Genomic DNA, 21,774 nt, shown 5'->3' on the forward strand with positions numbered 1-21,774 from the left:
AGAAAGACTCGGTGTGGAGTTAGTGGAGGATGATTCTCAGACACTTTTTTCCAGTTTGGTTGTTCAACCCACATTGTATAAGAAGATTAAAGCTACTCAGAGAGATGATCCAGGGTTAGTGGAGGTGATAGCCAGAGTTCAAGATGATCAGGGGGAGGAGTTTAGTATTTCTGATGATGGGGCTTTGAGATTTTGCACCAGATTGTGTGTGCGTGCAGATGATAGCATCAGGAGGACGACTTTATAGGAGGCACACAGGTATCTATACACTGTTCATCCTGGCAGTAGGAAAATGAACAGGGATCTGCGAGATTATTTCTAGTGAAGTGGCATGAAGAGGGAGATAACAGGGTTTGTGCAGCAGTGTCTGACATGTCAGCAGGTTAAGGCTGAGCACTAGAGGCCGGCTGGTCAGTTGTAGTCACTTTTCCTTCCTTAGTGGAAGTAGGACCGCGTGTCCATGAATTTTGTTATTGGGCTGCCGCCGGCATTGCATGGACAGAATGCCATCTGGGTGATAGTTGATAGATTGACGAAGATAGCTCATTTTTTGCCTATTAAGGTCAGTTACCCTATGAACAGGTTAGTAAAGATTTACATACAGGAGATTGTTCGATCCCATGGAGTGCTGGTATCCATAGTCTCAGATCGTGATCCACGTTTTACATCACGATTCTAGAGGAGTTTGCAGGAGACACTAGGGACTCAGCTAGCATTCAGCACAACTTTTCACCCTCAGACCGATGGTTAGACTGAGAGAACCATCCAGGTATTGGAAGATATGCTTCGTACTTGTGTGCTAGACTTTGGAGGTAGCTGGATTCAGTTTTTGCCGCTAGTAGAATTTGCTTATAATAACAGTTATCAGGCTAGCATCGGCATGACACCCTATGAGGCATTGTATGGTAGGAGATGTAGATCTCCTCTTTTTCTGGGATGAAGTAGGCGAAAGACGAGTTTTGAGTCCAGAAATAATTCAGCAAGCATGTGATAAAGTCTGACTTATTCGTGATAGGATCAGTGCAGCGTGGAGTCGGTAGAAAAGTTATGCAGATACACGCTGCCGGGAACTAGAATTTGGAGTAGGTGATCATGTTTTTCTGAGAATAAATCCACTGAAGGGGATTTTGAGATTTAGGAAGAAGGATAAGTTGAGCCCTAGGTTTATTAGCCCTTTTGAGATTCTTGAGAAGATTGGGTCAGTAGCCTATCGGCTGGCTCTACCGCCATCTTTATTTCGAGTTCATTACGTATTTCATGTTTCTATGCTAAGGAAATACGTTCCAGATCCTTCCTATATCATCAGCCATGCAGAATTAGAAGTCAGTGAGGCTTTAGCATATGAAAAGCTCTAGTACAGATCCTAGATAGAAAAGAACAAGAATTACGCAGCAAGAGAATACCACTAGTGAAGGTTCTATGGAGAAATCATGCGATTGAAGAAGCTTCGTGGGAGCTTGAAAGCGAGATTAGACAGAAATATCCCCACTTATTTAGTGGATCATAGTATTGATGTATATGCTTAGATGACAATTTTATATTGTTGAGTCCAATGTAATTGTAATGTAGAGTATAGGATAGGTAGCATTTTGTTTTGGGAGAAATTTTCCTTTATGGTTGTAATCTCCCATAACTACCCATGTAACCACGGTATTCCTCCGCCATAAGTGAGGGCAGGTAATAAAATAAGTAGACTCTTTTCTTTACGAGATGATGGAGAGTATTGATAGAGATACATATAGTAAATTTCAAGGACGAAATTTTATAAGGAGGGGAGAATGTAGTGACTCCGAAAATAATAGCATTATAATAATAAAGAGGGAGAGGAAATAGCAACAGAAACCAGAAAGAGGCCATATACTTCGTCGACGACATTGCATTTTAGAGAATAAAATAATTTTAAGGAAACTGCCAATCATCGTTGACGAACACAGGGTTTCATCGACGAAAGTCTGAAGAATTTCGTTAACAAATATAGGGCTTCGTTGACGAGAAAATACCGAGAGACGGTTTTGGCTACTCTGAATTTCATCGACGAACACAGGGTCTCGTCGACGAATTTAATGAAGGATTCGTTGACGAGGTGACGTGTCTCATCGACGAATCTCGTCCTATAAATAGCTAAAAATCGGATTTTTACTCATTTCTCGCGCCACTCTCTCTCTCCTCTCTCTCACCTACGAACCCTCTCCCTTCTCTCTTCGTTTTCGGCCTCGCCAGACGCCAGATTGACGAACCGAAGCCACCATGACGTTCCTGGTGGAGTTCTCTTCAAGTTTGCTAGGACGGATCGTCGGTGGGATCAAGTTGGATTTCATCCCAAATTCAGCGTAAGACCTTTTAGTCCCTTTTTGGCCTTATGATAGTGATAGAAAATGATGTAGGCGATGAAATACTGATATTTAGTTATGAAAAATATTATTTTCAGGGTGTTTTGTAGGAGGCCCTGCAGGTTAGGCCCTGCGGGTGTTAGGCTAGTATTCTATAGGGGCTTTTCAGTAGTCAGGTAAGGGAAATATGCTATGCTAGGAAGTTTTGAAATATTATACAATTTATTTAATTATGAAAATTATGTATTTAAGTATGATGTGACTTGTGAATATGAAAATAGTACGAAAATATGTTTCATGATTTTCAGTATCACGATTTTATGAATCCCAGTACCGTGATTACATGAATATTAGTATTATGATTATGTAGATGATGGTGTTATGATTATATAGTTCTCAGTATTACGTATGAATTACAGTTACAGTTTATGTAGCATCATGGTAATTTCAGTACTTCAGAATCATGGTAAAACAAATGGATATATATATATATATATATATATATATATATAGAAATATATTATATGATATCAGACCCTATTGGACTTGTAGCTATAGAGCACGGTACCGTTGCTACAAATACTATGTTACTTTATGAGTGCAACCACCTATTTAGATAATACGTGGTAAGGTCGTTTACCTAGGCCCTTGAAGAGGTTAGGCTCCCCATCCAGATATGGGTTGAGGTGGGCAGATCGACCTATGGAGTATAGTGATTTATTCTTGGTTGGACAGTTAGGGTAAATCCAGTCTACGGGCCGTACAACCCTGTCATGAGAGGGTAAGTCATGACACACAGATAGTCACAAGGAACATTTTCAGTTATTATTACCTATGTATAGTTTTGCAGAAATAGGGAACATACTTACTTATACTAGAAGTATTTTGAATAATAAACTTCAATATTGTCATGTTAAGCAATAGGGACAGGGGTGGTGTAATTTATCACTTATACTTTGTTATATATTCTGTTAGACATGTTTATTTGATAATATATTTCATGATATAGTAGCTCATTTGCCACACACTAGTAATAACATATTTCTTCTTATTGAGCATTGGCTTATCCCAGTGTTAAAAACCTTTTTCAGGTGATCCGGGTAGGCGAGCAGACCGGGCTCGTAGATAGAGGGGCTTCGGTACTGCGCTGATAGTGGAGAGTGAGTACATTTTGAAAGTATTTTTGTATACCCTAGCTAGTTAAGGATATTTTGGGGAACAGACGTATGTATATATTTCGGAAAAACATGTAGTACTCTGGTATTGTGTGGTATTAGTTTTTGTACTGTGTATATATTTTCATATGATTATGTTTATGTGATTATGCTTCTTGGTGCTTAGGTTATTGATTGGATTTATTCCCAGTATGGTATGAGAGCATGTAGAATGTTACAGCGTAAAAAAAAAAAAGTAACAAATTAATTAAGCAGGTCGTTACACTTCTCGTCGACGAGACAAGACCTCGTTGACAAGATCTTAAAGAACTCTCGTCGACGAAACCCCAGTGTTCGTCAACTAGTGCTTGAAAAATTTCTTAGGTTATTATATCCAAAATGTAATGTCGTCGACGAACGTTTTGCGTTCGTGGACGATGTCTGCTCCCTCCTTCTATTCCTGTTTCCATTTTTATCTCTCTTTTTTATTTAAATATCATTTTTCTTCAGGTTGTTACAGTCAATCTTGAGATGACATGACTAATAAGAGAATTTTCCGCACTTAACTAATTGGAGAATTTAATTTATTTAGTTTTACAAATTAATAATTATAAATATTATATTGTTAAAGTTCAAAACATCTCAACCAACACATCATGTTGGACTCTTGAAATGGGTAAAAAAGAATATGCGTGCCAAAAAAACTTAGGTACAATGGAAATATCGTGTTCCCTTGATTGAAATTATGTCAATATACTTGTTCGTGGTCAAACTGTTCATATGTTTTAGTTGGGGGTGACATACGCTACGACATCGAATGTTCAAATATATAGTAATGTGTGAGAAAGAAAGTGTGGTAAATAAGTAAATAAATGAGGAGAAAAAGTGAGGGAGAAGAAAGAAAGAAGGAAGAAGAAAAGCTATGTCCCCATTTCTCCCTCCCCCATGTGCTCTCTGTTTTGCTTCCTTGCCTAGTTTCCATCACTTCCAACTAACTATTCAATTTTTTAAAAAATAAAATTAATCTTATTAATTATCAATTTAAATTTTTAAATTTTATTTTATGGTAGGACCAATGAAAATTTTCAACCTAATTAAATAGCATTAGAATATTATTATTTTACAATAGTCCCACAAATTTAATTATCAATTGATTAAGGTTTACACCAAACTAGTGAAATTTTAAATATCATCATTTTCTATTTAAATAAGAGTAGATTGTACCATCATTAAGAAGAATTCTGAATCGATAATAGGTATGTATATTATTTTTGCATATTATTAATACTTTTAATATTTAAAATAGTTTATTATATAAAATGAATAACTTAGCGGTGCATGTGTTGTAATCAAATCCTAATATTTGAAATTATTAATATGAAAATTTGTAAAATATGAAATGGATGAGAAGAGTTTTAAACTTACTTGATAATAAATGTCGCATTTATTTTATTTTATAAATAAATAAAATTAAAAAAACCCTTATAGTGCATTCAATATTTTTAATCATTATTACATTTTTTTTTATAATAAAATATTTAATAACGATTGAGCCCAAGTAAAAAGGAAAAGGGAAAGGAAAAGGCAAAAGAAAGAACTGAGGATGGGATGATTGGGATGGAAACCCGAATACGCAGTAGACACGCGGCGCACAAAAGAAGCAGGAAAATCCGTGGGGAGCAGGAGTAGCAGATAACTGCCCCGCTTTTCCCTGACAAGATGACGATAGAACGCAGCAAGCGGGAAGTGCAGTGCATACCCGGCTTCTTTTGGAAGCTATGTGAACGTATGGAATGCCTTACCCAGGCGTGACACAGGAGCAGAAAATAATAGAGCAGAGTAAATCTCCTCAGCGGTTCCAAAGCTTCTTTTGCCAAGTTCTTGCAGCGGAACTCGAGTAAATCTGAAGGTATTCCAAAGCTTCTTTTACCCAAGTTCTCGGAGCAGAATAGACTCTAATGCTGGTCTTAAATGTTCCTTATCCCAGTCTCTGAATGGAGTAAAGCTTTTTTTTGGTTGTGAATCGCATTGAGCTGTTCTGTATTCATTTACACTTTTTGGGGTTCCAGCTTGGTGCACATGTATGTGAAATTTGTGATGTCATGCTCAGTGGGTGTTTTATATAGGTTGAATTAACTGTTGTTTTTTCCCCAGTTCTGATGTTTCATTGTTACCTTGTTGATGATGGTTTGAAACTTGAAGCTTGACGATCACACTGGTTTCATTATGAGTAATTGGAACATGTCTCATTTGTTATGATTAAGAATTGCGTGCTTTTGTTTTCTTCTGATGTATCTCCTTTCAATCTCTTTGGGAAGCAAATGAGCAATCACCAGGAAAGGACTTCATTTTCCGGGTAGATATGATGATGCTGTTTTTCTTGTTTGCCCTGTACTTGGCAACATGGCTACCATTTCACTGCTCTGTGTGTGTGTGTGTGGCTGTATGTGTGCTCTTCCTTCTTTGCTCAGTTTTGTTTTTTTGGAATGGTTGTATAGCTAGTTTTTCTTTCCTTAATTAATTGCATATGAACATAATCTGGTTAACAAGTATATGAGGACTATTGATGAGCATTTTAAGAGTATTTTATTACTTCTAAAAGTTCAAAAATTGTATTTAGGATGATTTTACGCTTACGCCTCTAGTATGCTGCATGTTGTTTTGCAGCTTGCTGGACCTGCACCTTATAAAATCTGGAGGGGAGAGAGCTGTTTTTGACTAGTGATTTTTTGTAAATTTTGGTGGTGTTACTCTTTTTTGAGCTGGATTAATGGCAATCAGGCCATTGTTTATTTTTAGGTTGACTTGCTGTAAGATTGTGCGTCTAATGTTTTGTTTTATTTCCCTTCATTTCAAAGTGCTTCCCGTGGTTGCGCTCTTGGTTAATAAATGAATCAGTACCGAAAAAGTTAATATTGCATTGATTTTGGCTACGTCTTGAAGAAGCAAGAAAAACACATTAATTCCACAAACCCTCTCTAGAAAAAAGAAAAAAAAATCTGCGAACATCTAGTTTGCAGGTTTGTATGTGGTGGATTTTATCTTCATTTTTCATGCATATCAGGATCCCCACCAACCCTGCAGAAAACAATTCTGGTCTTTAGGGGATTATATCTAGTCAATCAGTTTAAGAACAATCAGCAGCACATCAAACTAAGAAAATTTGTTTGTTTTTATCTGCATCAAAGTACATGCCAGAGAAGTAAAAAGAAGCTCACTCTCATTTTTTTCATCTTTCTCATCTACTTTGAGGTTGCTGGCGGCCCCTTCGGGGAGGTGCTGGGCAGTGGTGATGGGGAGGTGCTGGGCGGTGGTGCTGGAGTTCAAAGGAGGTGGGGCCGACGGAGGGGTGTTTGGGACTTTCCGGCGAGGGGGCTCATCGGGAATGGTAGTCAGACGAAGAGCTCTAGATGAGAGGGAGAGGGAAGAGGTTCCTGTGCACCAGCTAGAGAAACACGAGACAGAGGAGAGAAATTGCGTGGAGAAAAAAAGAATGCAAGACTCGCTACTTCGTGTAGCGATTTTTAACAAATCATAGTTTAAAAGTTTTGTCTGCCACGCGTTAGTAGGGCAACCCTCCTACTTTAAAACTTGCTGGATGGTCCAGCAAGTTTTGTTTAAAAATCGCTGGACCATCCAGCGATTTTTAGGACTCATCAAAGTGGGAAATAAAGTTCCTACCAAATCGTTATTTAATATTTTAATATAAAATAAAATTAAAAAAGGAAAAAACTCATTATTTAATGCATACCATTGGTTTGGCCGGGGGAGAGAAAAAACGTTTCATGCAAAACTCATTGAATGATCTAGTGAGTTTTGCTTAAAAATCGCTGGACCATTCAGTGAGATTTGGCTGTCACGTGTCAATTAGCGGCAGCCCTCGTCGTTTAAAACTCGTTGGATGATCCAGCGAGATTTTCTTCAAAACTCACTGAACCGTCCAGCGAGTTTTGGGACGCATCAAAGTGGGAAAAAAAGTTTCCATCACACTGTTATTTAATATTTTATTATTAAAAAAATTTTAAAAAGAAAAAAACTCACCTTTTTAAGCTTTTGATTAAGTGAGAACCTAACCAAACATTTTGGCACTGCTAAGGTGAGCAGGCCTGCTGTACACGTGGCAATCATCCAATAAGTTTCCTGTATTGCGCTCAGCGCATGCTGACCGGGTACAACGCTGCCATAAAGGTAGCCGCCAAACGCAATTCTCTTAAAGTGTGCCGGATATGCACTGTGTGCAGCGACCTCAGCAGTCCGATCAGCACCATTCCCACATGTGGCGTAACGGAAAAAGCAGTGCACAATTCGCCCCGGGTGCACTTTAGTCAGCCTAAACACTTCCAGTAGGCAGCTCTGCAGACAGAACGCTACATTTGCTTTCTTCGCTTTAATTTTCTGGAACAACCCCCCAACCCCCCCCCCCCCCCGGGGCGGGGGCGCGGAAGCCTCTCTCTCTCTCTTTGTTCTGCTAATACCCATTTGGAACGGAATCTCTGCAGAGCTCTGGTAAGGTTGGCATTTCATCTATTGAATGTTCTATCTTCTTCTTCTTTCTTCTGTACATTATTGTATGTGTGTATATGCGTACTTATTAATGAGTGTATGTGAATATGTATGTTTTAGTGCTCCGTGTTCTGCTAATAGCTTAATACCCAATTGATGAGAGAGGTTGAATGGACATATGCATTAGTTAATGATGCAGAGTTTACTGTTGGATTGGTTTATGTTTGTGTAAGGTTGGTTGCTGGGTGGTTCGTTTATCTTTTGGGTATTTTGTGTTGGGTCAATCGCTTTGGGATTCTTTATGATTTTTTTCAATGATTTAACACTCTTTTTGGGGTTGCTGCTTCTTGTTCTGATGTGGGAATGTTTATTTCAACTGCATTCTTGCTTGGAGTCATTTGGAGAAGCTGAAATAATATTCTACTTTGGTTCTGGAGCAGTGAATCTATTGATGCAAACTTCTAATTCAATGTTTTTCATATAAGATACACTTCTATTAACATGTTCTTCTACTAATAGATAGAAGAATTATGGCATTTTAATTTTCTTTCTGTCACTGTTGTTCCACTTCATCAAAGAAAATCTCTTAAAATCTAGGAACACCTCAACCTCCTCTCTATACATGTATAGTTGCATAAGCATTCTAATATACCTCCTGTTCCAAAAACCAGATCGTTTTGTGTTCTAAGTAACTTTATTGGCTACTTGGTTGGGGAACATCACCCTCTCGGGCCTCCTTGCCTGGCAGATTGATTTCAGCATAAATGACATTCAGCTTCATCTTAAGGATGTGCCTTGTTGGAGGCTTCTTTGTATCCCTGGAGGGGGTAACAAAGCTGCTTATGAAGTTGGCCAGTACATGTCATCTAAGTTCTTTGGCAAATTCCCCTTAAATGAAGCTCCTCCCATTTCACTTGCAGCTTCAGTTTTGGAGGGTTTCTGACCACACTTTCAAATATATTTTCATGTGTATTAATTAATAAATGGGTGTTTTGTGTCCATAGACACACGCATACACATGCAGTGATATTATGTTGCTTGTGTGTGATGTGTTCATGCATTCTTGCTCTGAACACTTGTACTTGTATATATGGGAATTTTTTTCTTCTACATGGGTTTTTAAAATTTTTCCTATTTAAAAATATTCTGATTATTAGAATTTTTTCTCTCATTTTTGTTTCCGTTTTTTTGTACCTTTCATTTGCTGCAGAAGGTAACAATGACAATGGAGCCGTGGAGGACTAAGAGGAGGCTGATTGTGGAAGTTGAGGACAGTGACATTGACAAGGTGTACAAATTCAAAATATTGTTACCAAATGGGAAAGCTTTGGTCCTGACATTGTGCGAACCACCAAATGAAATGCCCCTTGAAGAGTTTGTTGATAATGTGAAGCATGAGTATTTCCAAAGTATAAGACAGTTGGACTTGGTGAACCCAATAAAGCGCATAATGTGGAAGAGTAAAGATGTGTACCTTGAAGATGGTTATGGAAATAAGATTAGAAATAAAATATGTTTCACAAACTTTAAGATGCACAAGTGCCATATTTTACAGCTTCATGTGAGTTTTGATGCTTTAATTTTAGGGCAAAAGACACTTACCTCCCATAAGGTTTCAAAAATGCCACAGACCTCTCCTAAGGTTTCAAAAATGCTGCAAACCTCTCATGAGGTTTGCCAAAAAGACACAGACCTCCCCTAAAAAAACTTGTCTTTTTGTAAGATACAAGGGGAGATTTGTGTCTTTTTGGCAAACCTTAGGGGAGGTCCTTGGAATTCTTAAAATCTTAGGGGAGGTCTCTGGAATTTTCGAAACCTCAGGGGAGGCAATTGTATTTTTACCAAACCTTTGTGGAGGTCAATGTCTATTGCCCTTAATTTTATGATTGTTCGGTCTTTTTGCACATTTTTATATTGTTTTACTTGTTTTATTGTTGAATTAGGATGGATCTGCTGATACTGCGGATAATTTTGAGGTTGGTTATCAGTTTTGGCATGTGATTTTTTTTTTGTTATTATATATATTTTGAAGTGAATATTGCTTATTAATGCCAAGGAATGAAGTGTTCTTATTGCGGTTGCAGAATATGTGGGATTTGACACCTGATACAGAATTGCTAATGGTGCTCCCTAAAGAATATACGTTTGAGACTGCTCTTGCTGATTTGATTGTAAGTTGTTTGGTATGGTCCATGGATAGATTTAGTTGTATGCTGTTCATTTGCATAGTTACACTTCTAAGCTTGTGTTCCAGGACAACTCACTGCAAGCAGTGTGGTGCAATGGTGCAAAAGAAAGGAGATTAATCAGGCACGACATTATTGACATCTTGCGATAACTGTTTACTTATTTTGATCTTGTTTAGTTCAATTATGTTTTCCTTTCTTAAATTTATGTATTTCTATTTATGGATATGATCTTTTAACAAAGAACTTTTCTTTTTGGCTCTTTTTCTACTTAATTTTTTTTTTTTCATTGAACAATACTTCATGAACATATCACATTCATTTGAGAAGGCAAAATCAACTTCAGCTACCCACTTCCCATGTGCAGTTGATCCAACATAAGGGAAACAATCACCATCTTGATGAGAAAAATACAAAGATATTAATTGATAAAGAACAATGTGCTGCTCTAGAATTGTGGCTTGAGAGCAACTTGTTAGTTGATCTTACTCCATGTCATGCAAATTGAGATGGTTTATGCAAGATGTTAGATAGATAATGACTTGGCCCTTGAAAAACAGAATACATGTCACATGATAGGGCACCTTTTTTCGAAAGATGACATGGAAGTACCTGGTTTGCATGGGATTGTTTTTTTTTAAATCAGCAAAGAGATATATTATTGAAATAATGACAAGGGCATCAAGGGGATGCCAGTCAAGTACAACCCAAACAATGCGAAATCAAGGGTTGCAAAAATGTCCCTCCCAGGCAGCCCACTTTGCCAATTAGAATTCATTGATATCAAACTGTCCCTAACAGCCTGCAGGGTTGAAGCCACTCCATCAAAAACCCCTCTGCTCCTTCCCCTCCAAGCACTCAAAAATAAGCAAGGGTAGCCCTCCTTGTGGCCTTATTAGAGCAGATCCCTTTCCAAGCCTGAATCTCTTCCTCCACCAAAGCTGCAGTGACCCACTTTTGCTTGACCATGGAAATGGCCAAGCTTCTCAGGTTTTGGGTCCAAGAACAGTGCTGAAGGATGTGCTCCACAGATCCCGCTTCCTTGAGGAAAAGAAAAAACCTATTCATGAGAGATAAGCCCTTTTTCTGATGATTATCATAAGTAAGGATCTTCCCTGGTGTAGCCTCCCATGTGAAGAAAGCAACCTTTGAGGGGGGCTGCTGTTCTCCAAATGAGCTTCCAAGGGAAATTGTTGCTGCACTCTGACTATGAAAGTTCATCTTTGTTCAAGGACCACTTGGGCTGATTGAAGGTGGCCTGGCACTAAATTCTATAAAGGCTACTATAGAAATTATTCAGAGTATCAATCTCCCAATCAAAAACATTCTTAATCAAGGGAACATTCCAATGCACCCCTGATTAGGTGGGGGTGGCCTTGTGATTGTGGGATTGTTAGGTCTGTTAAAGAATGTCCCAGCATGGCTCATCATGAAGACCTTCTTTAGCAGACCTAACATTCCCATCACAGCCTTGTATAAACTCCTCTCCAAAGTCCTGGCAGCTAGGCTCAAATTACAATTTCAGGGCAGCATCCATGAGCTGTCTGGTTTTTCCTGAATCTGATAACTTCTGAAATTGCTAATTTGAGCCTAGATGCTAGGACCTTCGAGAGGAGTTTATCCAAAGCCATGATGGGAGTGTTAGGTCTTCCCATATGAAAACATTGCTATTCACGGTTTGCATTGGAGGGTTGGGTCTGCTAAAGAAGGTCTTGATGGTGGGATGATTAATAAATTGGGCATGTTTTAGTGCTACATAGTGCAGCAATGTTTTAAGCAAGCTAGATGGGGCTCCGACATGGATTGCTTTGCATGACATAGGCTAAAGATAACTGGTGTTGGTTTATAGTTATTAATATTGTGAGACTAGTCTTGGTTGTGACAAGTTCGCGAAACAAGTTTTTTAATTATTATTTCTTTTTTGAAAAAAAAATTTGGATATAAATTTTCTTATTGAACTTGTACACTTATTTTATTTGATTTATTATTTTTATCTATTATGTTTTCAGGAATTTATTTTATGTCAATTTTATTCTATAGTTTTTGTCATATTTTTCCCCAAAATTATATATCTTACATTCAACCAATTTATATACATATATGTAGATGCTTGCCTGCCTGATACTTCTAACCATTACTTGTCTATATCTTCCTGCTTCCTTGCATCCATTCCCTGCCCTTGCTCCAGCTCTTTGTTTGTGTAACTATGGATTTTAATCCACATGGTATATGCTTTAATTGATGCATCAATCATGGAGTTAATATTAGTAATTGTTAGAGGAGGAAAAATTACTTTAGCAATACTCTAGAATTCAAATTATTTCATGATGTTTGTTAAAAGTGTTCTAAAATATTTATATATTGGAACAGTATGAAAACAAAACATCTAATATATTTAGCATTATTTTTGGAATGCCATGAATGGTAGGGTGTAGTGATGTGTTGACATCAGTTCTTGCCAAAAAACGAAGGGCAGCCTGGTCCACAAAGCTCTTGCGTATGCAGGGTTCAGAGAATGGGTGGACCACAATGGGTCTATAATACGCAGCCTTACCTTGAATTTTTACAAGAAGCTGTTTCCACACCTTGAACCTGTGACCTCCAGGTTACATGGTGACAACTTTACCATTGCACTTAGGCTCCCCTTCACGTCAGTTTGATAAATATTTATATGTTGGAAAAAGGATATATAAAAAACTAAGCATTTAAAATATTTTTGCATTATTTAGAAATAGAATAAGAAACTTGAATTTTTATCAAACTTAGCATCTTATGCCATGAATTGTGGGATGTAGTGATGTGTTGACATTAGTTTTTACCACTAAATGGATCCAATTTATATTAATCTAAAACCAAAGTTGGAATATTACTCAGTGCTAATATGTGAATTGCATGTTTACCTGGTTATCTCAGTTGATCCTTTTGCTGCAGTGTTTGTGTTAATTGCTGTTTTTCCTTTTGCTATATCTCATACTTACTTGGATAAATGGGTTTGTTATGTGCGTGTATGCAAGCATGTTCACGTATTTCTGTCAGATTTTTCAAATCTTGCTACATGTTTACATTTGGCATGCATTTTGGCTACGTTTTTTGTTGCATTTTATGTCAAAACATGCTGCACAACTTGTTTTTGGCTGCAATAATACTCTGAATTTCTTGATTTACTATATTTGCAGTGTGGAGATTGCTGAGGATAAATTATCAATTTTTGACACTGGCCCTGGAATGGATGGTAGTGATGAGAATTCTATAGTGAGATGGTACAATGTTACAACCTTCTTCCCCCCATCCTTCCTTCTTTCCTTCTTTCCTTTCTTCCCCCTTTTTCTTGAAACTTTATGTGCTTTACAAAAGTTGACTCAGTAACGAGGAAGAACGATTTCTAGTTTCAACTAAATTAGAATATTTGAGTGCTGACAATTGTACATTTTGCTTTGACATCACTGTTAAACTGATTCCTTGAAAAAATGCAATACTTTATGTATTTGCAGGAACTTAAAGATCCACATCAGAAGTTGTAAAAATTATATATATTTGTATTTTGAAGAAAATGAAGAAAAAAATTGCAGATACAAATCTAATATCAAAACACATGCAACTCCATGGATATGTTTCCAATATATCTTAACAGAGATAAAAAAATTCAATCTCGATGCTTCAGTTCAGCAAAGAGCAGAGGTTTACCGCAGTTACTAGTTGGCACAGTGGATTTGTTGTGAATGAGTTTAATGTAATTTATGATTTTTGTGACACCCTACAGGGTGATTGATTTCTTGTACTATGGTTTGGCATACCCTTGATGCCCTTTTAATAGATACCTTTTTTACTGATAAAAAAAATAAGACTACTACTAATTGTCATTCTTCCTCAAACTTGGTTCCATGCTACTGTTTCTAAAGGTGATGCAGGACAAATAGGGAAATTAGGAAATTATTTAATACTAGGGTCTTTGAAGGAAATTAGGGAATAGGGAAACTAGATCTCAAAATTAGACATTGAAATTTGTTTTAGAGCTTACTTAGGCTAGCTATGCTAACAGGGCATTTAACTACTGGCCTCACACTAAAGGGTTCAAGGTTTTTATTCTTGAGAGAAGTAAGCCTCAAGCTTTCTAGCGTTTAAGGTATCCAATTTGCAGAAACATTAATGATAATGATTTGTTAGTTCATTTAAAACTGCAGGTAAAATAAATGCAAAGCTTACATAGGACTCTTGCTAGTTTATCCCTGACAGTAGTTAATCTTGATCATTCAAGTAAATGATCTTGACCATACATATAAAATAACAAGACCCCGGATAAAATAAAAATAACCCTAAAAATAGACTTGTGAACTGTACAGATATATAACGGCTTTTGTGGCTTGAACAATATTTCTACAATACCCGAACAATACTCAAACTTGAAATTCAACTCCAGGTCAAACCTCCGTTATCATCATTGTTGGAGCAGCCGTTGTTGCAATTCATACAGCAGCCAACCACCCATGCAATTCACACAGCCGTCATTGTTGAAACCGCCAGCCACCATTGTTGAAGAGCAGCTGCATTCACACAGCGGCCAGCTGCCCATACAATTCACACAGCAGCCAACCACCCATGCAATTCACACAGCCGCATTTGATTTTTGTTTGCCATCCAATTGCCTATATGAGGACATGATGCTCTGTTGAGAAAATCATCCCAGAACCAGAAAATATTTGAGAAATTTGTATACCCAATTTTGCATACTATCCTGTGAGGATTATTGGGTGTATTTGGGTTTGGTTTCGAGAGTGTAAGCTGCGATTATTTTGTACTCTACTATTTTTAGTGGATATTTCTGATTCACCTTCGCCCGTGGAGTAGGCGCACTGCCTAACCACGTAAATCACCTGTGTCTTGTGCATGCCATTTTATTTTTTTTCCTTTTACCATTAATTTCTCGTGATCATATTCAACTGCAAATTTCGATCCTGCTAGAAATATTGTTTATTTCTGGGCCAAATCTCGTAATAAACTAGTATTAGAGCTATTTTAGTTTTTGATGTCTATTTGGAGTTTTTCCAAAATGTCTGCCAAATATGAGATCGAGAAATTTGATGGCAAAATTAGCTTCAGTTTATGGCGTGTTGAAATGCATGCCATTTTGGTCCAACAAGGACGGAAAAAGGCACTTTGGCCACGAGAAAAATTACCTGAAGAAAAAGGAGCTAATAGCAAGGCTCTAATTGTGACCACGACGGCTGCAACAACGGCAGCCTCGACCGCAACGATCGTTCCGACAAAAACAGTGTCGGCTGTGGAGCTAGTAGAAGTAGACGAGAAGGCTCGCAGTGTAATTATTCTCAATTTATTAGACAATGTGTTATACGAGGTTGTGAAGGAAGATGACACGTTTAAATGTGGCAAAAGCTTGAGAGTCTGTAAATGATGAAGTCTCACCAATAGGTTGTACCTTAAACAAAATCTTTACACATTACGAATGAAAGAAGGTACGCCTATTAAAGAACACATCGATGAATTTAATCGTATAGTTATGGATCATAGAAATGTTAAGGTTAAAATTGATGATGAAGATCAAGCCCTTATTTTATTATGTTCGTTGCCCCCTTCCTATGAGCATTTTGTTACCACTTTGCTATATGGTAAAGACTCCATTAGTATGGAAGATGTTAAGGCATCTTTGAATACGCAAGAATTAAGGAAAAAAGTTTCTAGCAATAATACTGAAGAAGGGGGGAGTCAAAATAAGGGATAAGTAAATAGAGACCGATCTAAATCTAGATTGAAGAAAAATATTGAATGCTTTTATTGTCACAAGAAGGGGCACACTAAGTGGAATTGTCCTAAACTTAAGAAAAATAACAGATAAGATCAAAAGGACAATAAGAATGAAAATTCTTCCGTTGTTGCTGAAGTTGTAGAAAATAAATCTTCATATGCTAAATATGTTCTTTCAGTTACCATTATTGATTCTAACTCTAAAAATGAGTGGATTCTTGATTCGGTTTGTTTCTATCATGTGTCCAAATAAAGACTGGTTTACTACATATCAATCAATTAATGTTGGTATCGTCTTGATAGGTAATAACATGGCGTGTAAAACTGTTGGAATAGGTACAATTCAAATTAATATGTTTGATGGTGTTGTAAGGACTTTGACAGATGTTCAGCATGTTCCGGAGTTGAAGACGAGTTTGATTTCTTTAGGTACTCTTGATGCTATTGGCTATAAGTTTTCAGCTCAAGGTGGAGTGTTGAAGTTGAGAGTTTCAAAAGGTGCACTAATTGTGATGAAAAGAAATAGAAGAAATGGTCTTTACTTTTTGTAGGGTGATACAATTTATGGCTCTGCTTCAGTTTCTGCATCAGTTGACTCAAATTTAGACACTACTCGGTTGTGGCATATGCGCTTGGGTCATATGAGTAAGAGGGGCATGACCGAATTGAGTAAACGTAGTTTACTTTGTAGACAAAAGACAGGTAAACTAGACTTATGGGAAAATTGTGTTTTTGGTAAACATAAGAGGATTAAATTTCGGTACTGCAGTGCATAGGACCAAAGAAACTATGAATTATATCCATTTTGATATTTGAGGTCCTTCACAAGTTCCTTCTCTTAGTGGTTCTTGGTATTTACTGACTTTTGTTGATGATTTTTCCCATAAAAGTCTGGATTTATACCTTGAAGAATAAAAATGATGTGTTTGGAAAATTTAAGGAGTGGAAGGTTATGATAGAAAATTAGACCTGTAAAAAGGTGAAACGTTTACGGATTGATAATGGTTTAGAATTCTGTTCAAGATAATTGAACTAAGGCATTGCTTGACATTGTTTGGTCAAGGGTACTCAATAGCAAAATGGAGTTGCAGAATGCATAAACAAAACTCTTTTGGCGAGAGCACGTTGTATGCTCTTTAGTGTAGGTCAGCCAAAGAAATTTTGGGCGGAAACAGTCAACACAGCCTGTTATCTAGTGAGCAAGTCTCCATTGACTGCTATTGAGTGTGAGACACCTGAGGAGGTATGGTCAGGTAAACCTGCTGATTATTCTTGTTTAAGAATTTTTGGTTGTCCAACCTATGCTCATGTTAATGAAGGGAAACTGGAGCTGCCAAGAAATGCATCTTTCTTGGATATAGACAAGGGGTGAAAGGATATAAGTTCTGGTGTCCTGATCCTAAGTCACCCAAGTTTCTAACCAGCAGGGAAGTCACTTTTGATGAGTCTTTTATGCTTCACCAGAAAAAGAATTCTTCTGACACAAGTTGTAGTAAAAGTGACAAACATCGGGTGGAGTTACAGTTTGATGTTTCAAAGATGATGCTTGAAGCACCGATAGATCAGCCTACTGAGGAGGAGGAGGTGCAACATGAAGGAACACCACCACTGCAACAGGACAGTATTGTTGTTTAGAGACAGCGCAGGCAGATTAAGCCACCCCAGAGGTATGCTTATGCAAATTTTTGTTGTTTATGCGTTTTCTATGGTAGAACTCATTGAAGAGGATGAGCCTTCCACGTATCGTGCTACCATTGTAAGCAAAGAATTTGCTAAATGGACTGTTGCTATGACTGAAGATATTGAGTCTCTTCATCGAAATCAGACATGGGAGTTAGTTAAACCATTGAAGGGTCAAAAGGTTATTGGTTGCAAATGAGTTTTCAAAAGAAAAGAAGGAATTCTTGGAATTGAGGATGCTAGGTACAAGGCATGTTTGGTAGCAAAAGGCTACAATCAAAGGGAAGGTGTAGACTTCAATGAAGTTTTCTTACCTGTGGTAAAACATACTTCAATTCGTGTTTTACTTGCCTTAGTTGTCTTATATGATCTGGAGCTTGAACAACTTGATGTAAAAACTATTTTTCTTCATGGTGACCTTGAAGAACAGATTTACATGCATCAGCCTGAAGGCTTTGTTGTCCAGGGAAAAGAAGACCATGTTTGCTTGTTGAAAAAATCACTATATGGGTTAAAGTAACCTCCAAGACAGTGGTATAAGCGGTTTGACTTGTTTATGATTGATCGTGGTTATTGCATAAATTACTATGATAGTTGTGTGTATTTCAGGAAGCTCTTTGATGATTCATTCATATATTTATTGTTATATGTTGATGATATGTTAATTGCTACTAATAACAGGTCAGAAATTTCTAAGTTGAAATCCCAACTCAACTCTGAGTTTGAGATGAAAGATTAGGTACAGCTCGGAAAATTTTGGGCATAGAAATTTACTGTGACCGTCAAGATGGAAAACTTTGTTTATCTTTGAAATATTATATTTTGAGAAAGTGCTTGAGCAGTGTGGGATGGAAACTTCCAAGTCAGTTTGTACACCACTTGCTACGCATTTTTGCTTATCAGCGGAATTGTCACCACAAACCAATGAGGAGGAGCATATGTCACGTGTTCCTTATGCTAGTGTTGTTGGCAGTCTTATGTATGCTATGGTATGTACTCGTCCTGACATTTCACATGCAGCTAGTGTTGTTAGCAGGTACATGGAGAATCTAGGAAAAGAACATTGGCAGGCTGTGAAATGGATATTGCGGTATTTACATGGTACTTCAGATGTTGGTTTGGTATTTGAACATAGGAGTGTTGACATTTCTAAAAGTCTTGTTGGATTTGTGGACTCTGATTATGCAAGTGATTTGGAAAAAAGGAGATCCCTAAATGGTTATATTTTCACTCTATTAGAATGTGCTGTTAGTTGGAAAGCAACTTTACAACTAATCGTTGCTCTTTCCACTACTGAGGCAATGTATATGGCATTGAATGAAGCAGTGAAAGAAGCCATTTGGCTTTGAGGTTTGGTTTCTGATTTGGGCTTACAAAAAAATTTAACTATTGTTTACTGTGATGGCCAGAGTGTAATACATTTTACCAAAAATCAAATATATCAAGAGCGGACAAAACATATTGATCTCAGGTATTACTTTATTCGAGGTATTATATTTAATGACTTTATTAGTGTTGAAAAAATTGCTACAACTGATAATTTAGCAGATATGGTGACAATGCCTATTCCGATGATCAAGTTCAATCACTACTCGAACTTGGTCGGTGTTCGCAAGAAATAATTCCTTATTGGAATTTTGGAGAAAATTGGATCAGTAGTTTTAGTTTTCCCTTATGGGGGTGTTGTGGTTTGCAGTTTTCTCCCCATATCTGTTGGAGGGGGGAGAATTGTTGGAGCAGCCGTTATTGCAATTCACACAGCAGCCAACCACCCATACAATTCACACAGCTGCCATTGTTGAAACCTCCAGCCACTGTTGTTGAAGAGCAGCCGCATTCACACAGCAGCCAGCTGCCCATGCAATTCACACAGCAGCCAACCACCCATGCAATTCACAAATCCGTGTTTGACTTTTGTTTGCCATCCGATTGCCGATATAAGGACATGATGCTCTGTTGAGAAAATCATCCTAGACCCAGAAAATATTTGAGAGATTTGTATACCCAATTTTGTATACTATCCTGTGAGGATTATTGGGTGTATTTGGGTTTTGGGTTCGAGAGTGTGAGCTGCCATTATTTTGCACAGTACTATTTTTAGTGGAGTAGGCACACTGTCGAACCACGTAAATCTCCTGTGCCTTGTGCATGCCATTTTATTTTTTTTCCTTTTACCATTAATTTCTTGTGATCATATTCAACTCCAAATTCCGATCTTGCCAAAAATAATATTTATTTCTGGGCCAAATCTCGTAACAGTCATCCCACCAAATCAATGCTTGTGGTTAATAATTTTGCCATCATTTGTGTCTTCTTTAATCATCCAACCGCTGATTTCTGTCAAAGGACTGCTAATGTTTCCTTATATTGATCGGACAATCTTTTGTTAATTTCCAATGAAATGTATAGGACATATGCACATAGAGCACATGCACAAACGTACATGCAGATATTATGTTCTTATGGTGTGTGGGTGTGTGCTTGGACACCCATTGGGTGTATTCTTGGATGGCCTGAGCTTTATAAGCAAATGTAGGGAGCCTTCCCAAATGTTGTCAGTCCTTTTGGGTTGAATCAGGTGCTGATGGTTTTGGAGACACCCTGGAACTATATGGCCAGTGAGAGTCTCACATAACCATTGGTTGTGAGAAGCCCGTCATGATGTGCACTCATGCCTAGTCTGAAATTGAGTGTGTACTGTAAATAGCTTGGGTATGAATTTTAAGAACTGTCACTAACTGGTTCCACATAAAAAGGTCTGGTCAACGTTTTGACTTTCTGCACCAGCTTATAAAGTATGATATCCTAGTGCATGAAGATGTGGGGTTCAACACACTCTAACAGGATATGTGTGTGCGCATGCATGCATTTATATGTTCATAGAAATATTATGCATATTGTATTTTTGCTTATATGAATATTGCAGTTGTTATGTTGTGATAGCCACATGTTTTCTTGATGGGTTATATTTTAATCTGCTGTGCGAATATTTACTTCGATGTATTTTAAAGTTGTCCTTGATCTTTCACTTTGTTAAAATTTATCCTACTTTATTTGAGTAATTGTCACTTTGCCTTCCAGGGGAAAGATGGGTGCCTCACTCCATAGGTCATTGAGAGGGGAGGCAATAGGAGACAAACCTCCATACTTGATGGTAAAGTTTAATTTGCAAAAGCCTTCCCACTATACATGGTCATTTTATCTGACAGTCTCAACGTTAGATTTTCATTTTGGCGTCAAGTTCTTCCCAAAATTTGTACAAACTACAGTCTTATATATATATATATATATTTTTTTTTGTAAACTTTATTAAAGATATTTGAAGGTTTTTTAGGATCAAAAGTTTAAAAAGGTTCTGAAAATTTGAGAAGTCTTAAAATGTCAGTGTTTTAAGATGCTAATGAAACGATATATTGTTTGTATGTTTGATATATTGATGGATCCAAAATCCTATATTTGATAACTGTGAAACCTCGACCTTTGCTGCAACTCCATCACTTAGCAACAAATTCCCACACCTGAACACTGAAGCTTCGTCTCTGTCACAGAAAATGAACCAATTTCTGGCTGGTGACCTTTGTGGCCACAAGCCCATCTCCCGAAGAGGACAGGGCATATATGAGATTGAAATGGGATGAAGTTACTTTCCTTTAGTCACCGGGGAAGATGATGCGTTGTGTTGTGTAACTTGTGTATTGTAAAGTTTGAGACGATATGATGTCTAGCAATGAATATTGGGAATTGGGGTAGTTGGAGTCATGTTCATGTTTCCATTCCTTCTTTTTTAAATGAATTTATTTTTCCATCTGAAAAAATGTTCATGCTTCTGTGAGCACTATCTCTTGGTGGTTAGCACATCCATGACCCTTGTTTTGCAACTCTAGCAACTAGAGCACGACATAGTCTGCAGGCAACTTAGTAAACCTCTAAGTTTCCATTTGATTTAATCACGAATTTGTATAAGATATTATTTGTTTGGAGGTTTTTTAAATGCAATGTCCTTCGATGCGATGAAGCATCTGTCACTCGCATCTTCTGGGATGTACCGGATCTTCCCATTTTAAATTGTTGGTAATACCTCTGAATGAAAAAAATGGTAGTCATACTTGATTTACATTGAAGGGCCAACGCACATCAGATGGCTTGGATGTGCTGTAGGTT

At 37.4% G+C, this 21,774-nt stretch overlaps 1 protein-coding gene across 4 annotated transcripts in view; it reads left to right on the top strand.

Moving 5' to 3' along the window:
• The first annotated feature begins 5,101 nt into the window (after positions 1–5,101).
• Positions 5,102–21,774, top strand: part of LOC131146193 (structural maintenance of chromosomes flexible hinge domain-containing protein GMI1) — an 88,151-nt gene continuing 71,478 nt past the window's right edge. For 3 of the 4 annotated variants that reach the window (XM_058095587.1, XM_058095589.1, XM_058095591.1), the window contains exons 1-7: positions 5,102–5,393; positions 9,198–9,548; positions 9,931–9,963; positions 10,072–10,158; positions 10,242–10,297; positions 13,350–13,433; positions 20,695–20,767. In XM_058095587.1, coding sequence (XP_057951570.1) covers positions 9,207–9,548; positions 9,931–9,963; positions 10,072–10,158; positions 10,242–10,297; positions 13,350–13,433; positions 20,695–20,767 — 675 coding nt within the window. In that variant the 5' untranslated portion in view covers positions 5,102–5,393; positions 9,198–9,206. Of the gene's footprint in view, positions 5,394–7,618; positions 7,991–9,197; positions 9,549–9,930; positions 9,964–10,071; positions 10,159–10,241; positions 10,298–13,349; positions 13,434–20,694; positions 20,768–21,774 lie in introns of those variants that run through there. The other variant, XM_058095588.1, reaches the window with a different exon arrangement.

This window comes from Malania oleifera, chromosome 13 (genome assembly GCF_029873635.1).
Source record: "Malania oleifera isolate guangnan ecotype guangnan chromosome 13, ASM2987363v1, whole genome shotgun sequence".
In the NCBI taxonomy this organism is placed as follows: domain Eukaryota; kingdom Viridiplantae; phylum Streptophyta; class Magnoliopsida; order Santalales; family Ximeniaceae; genus Malania; species Malania oleifera.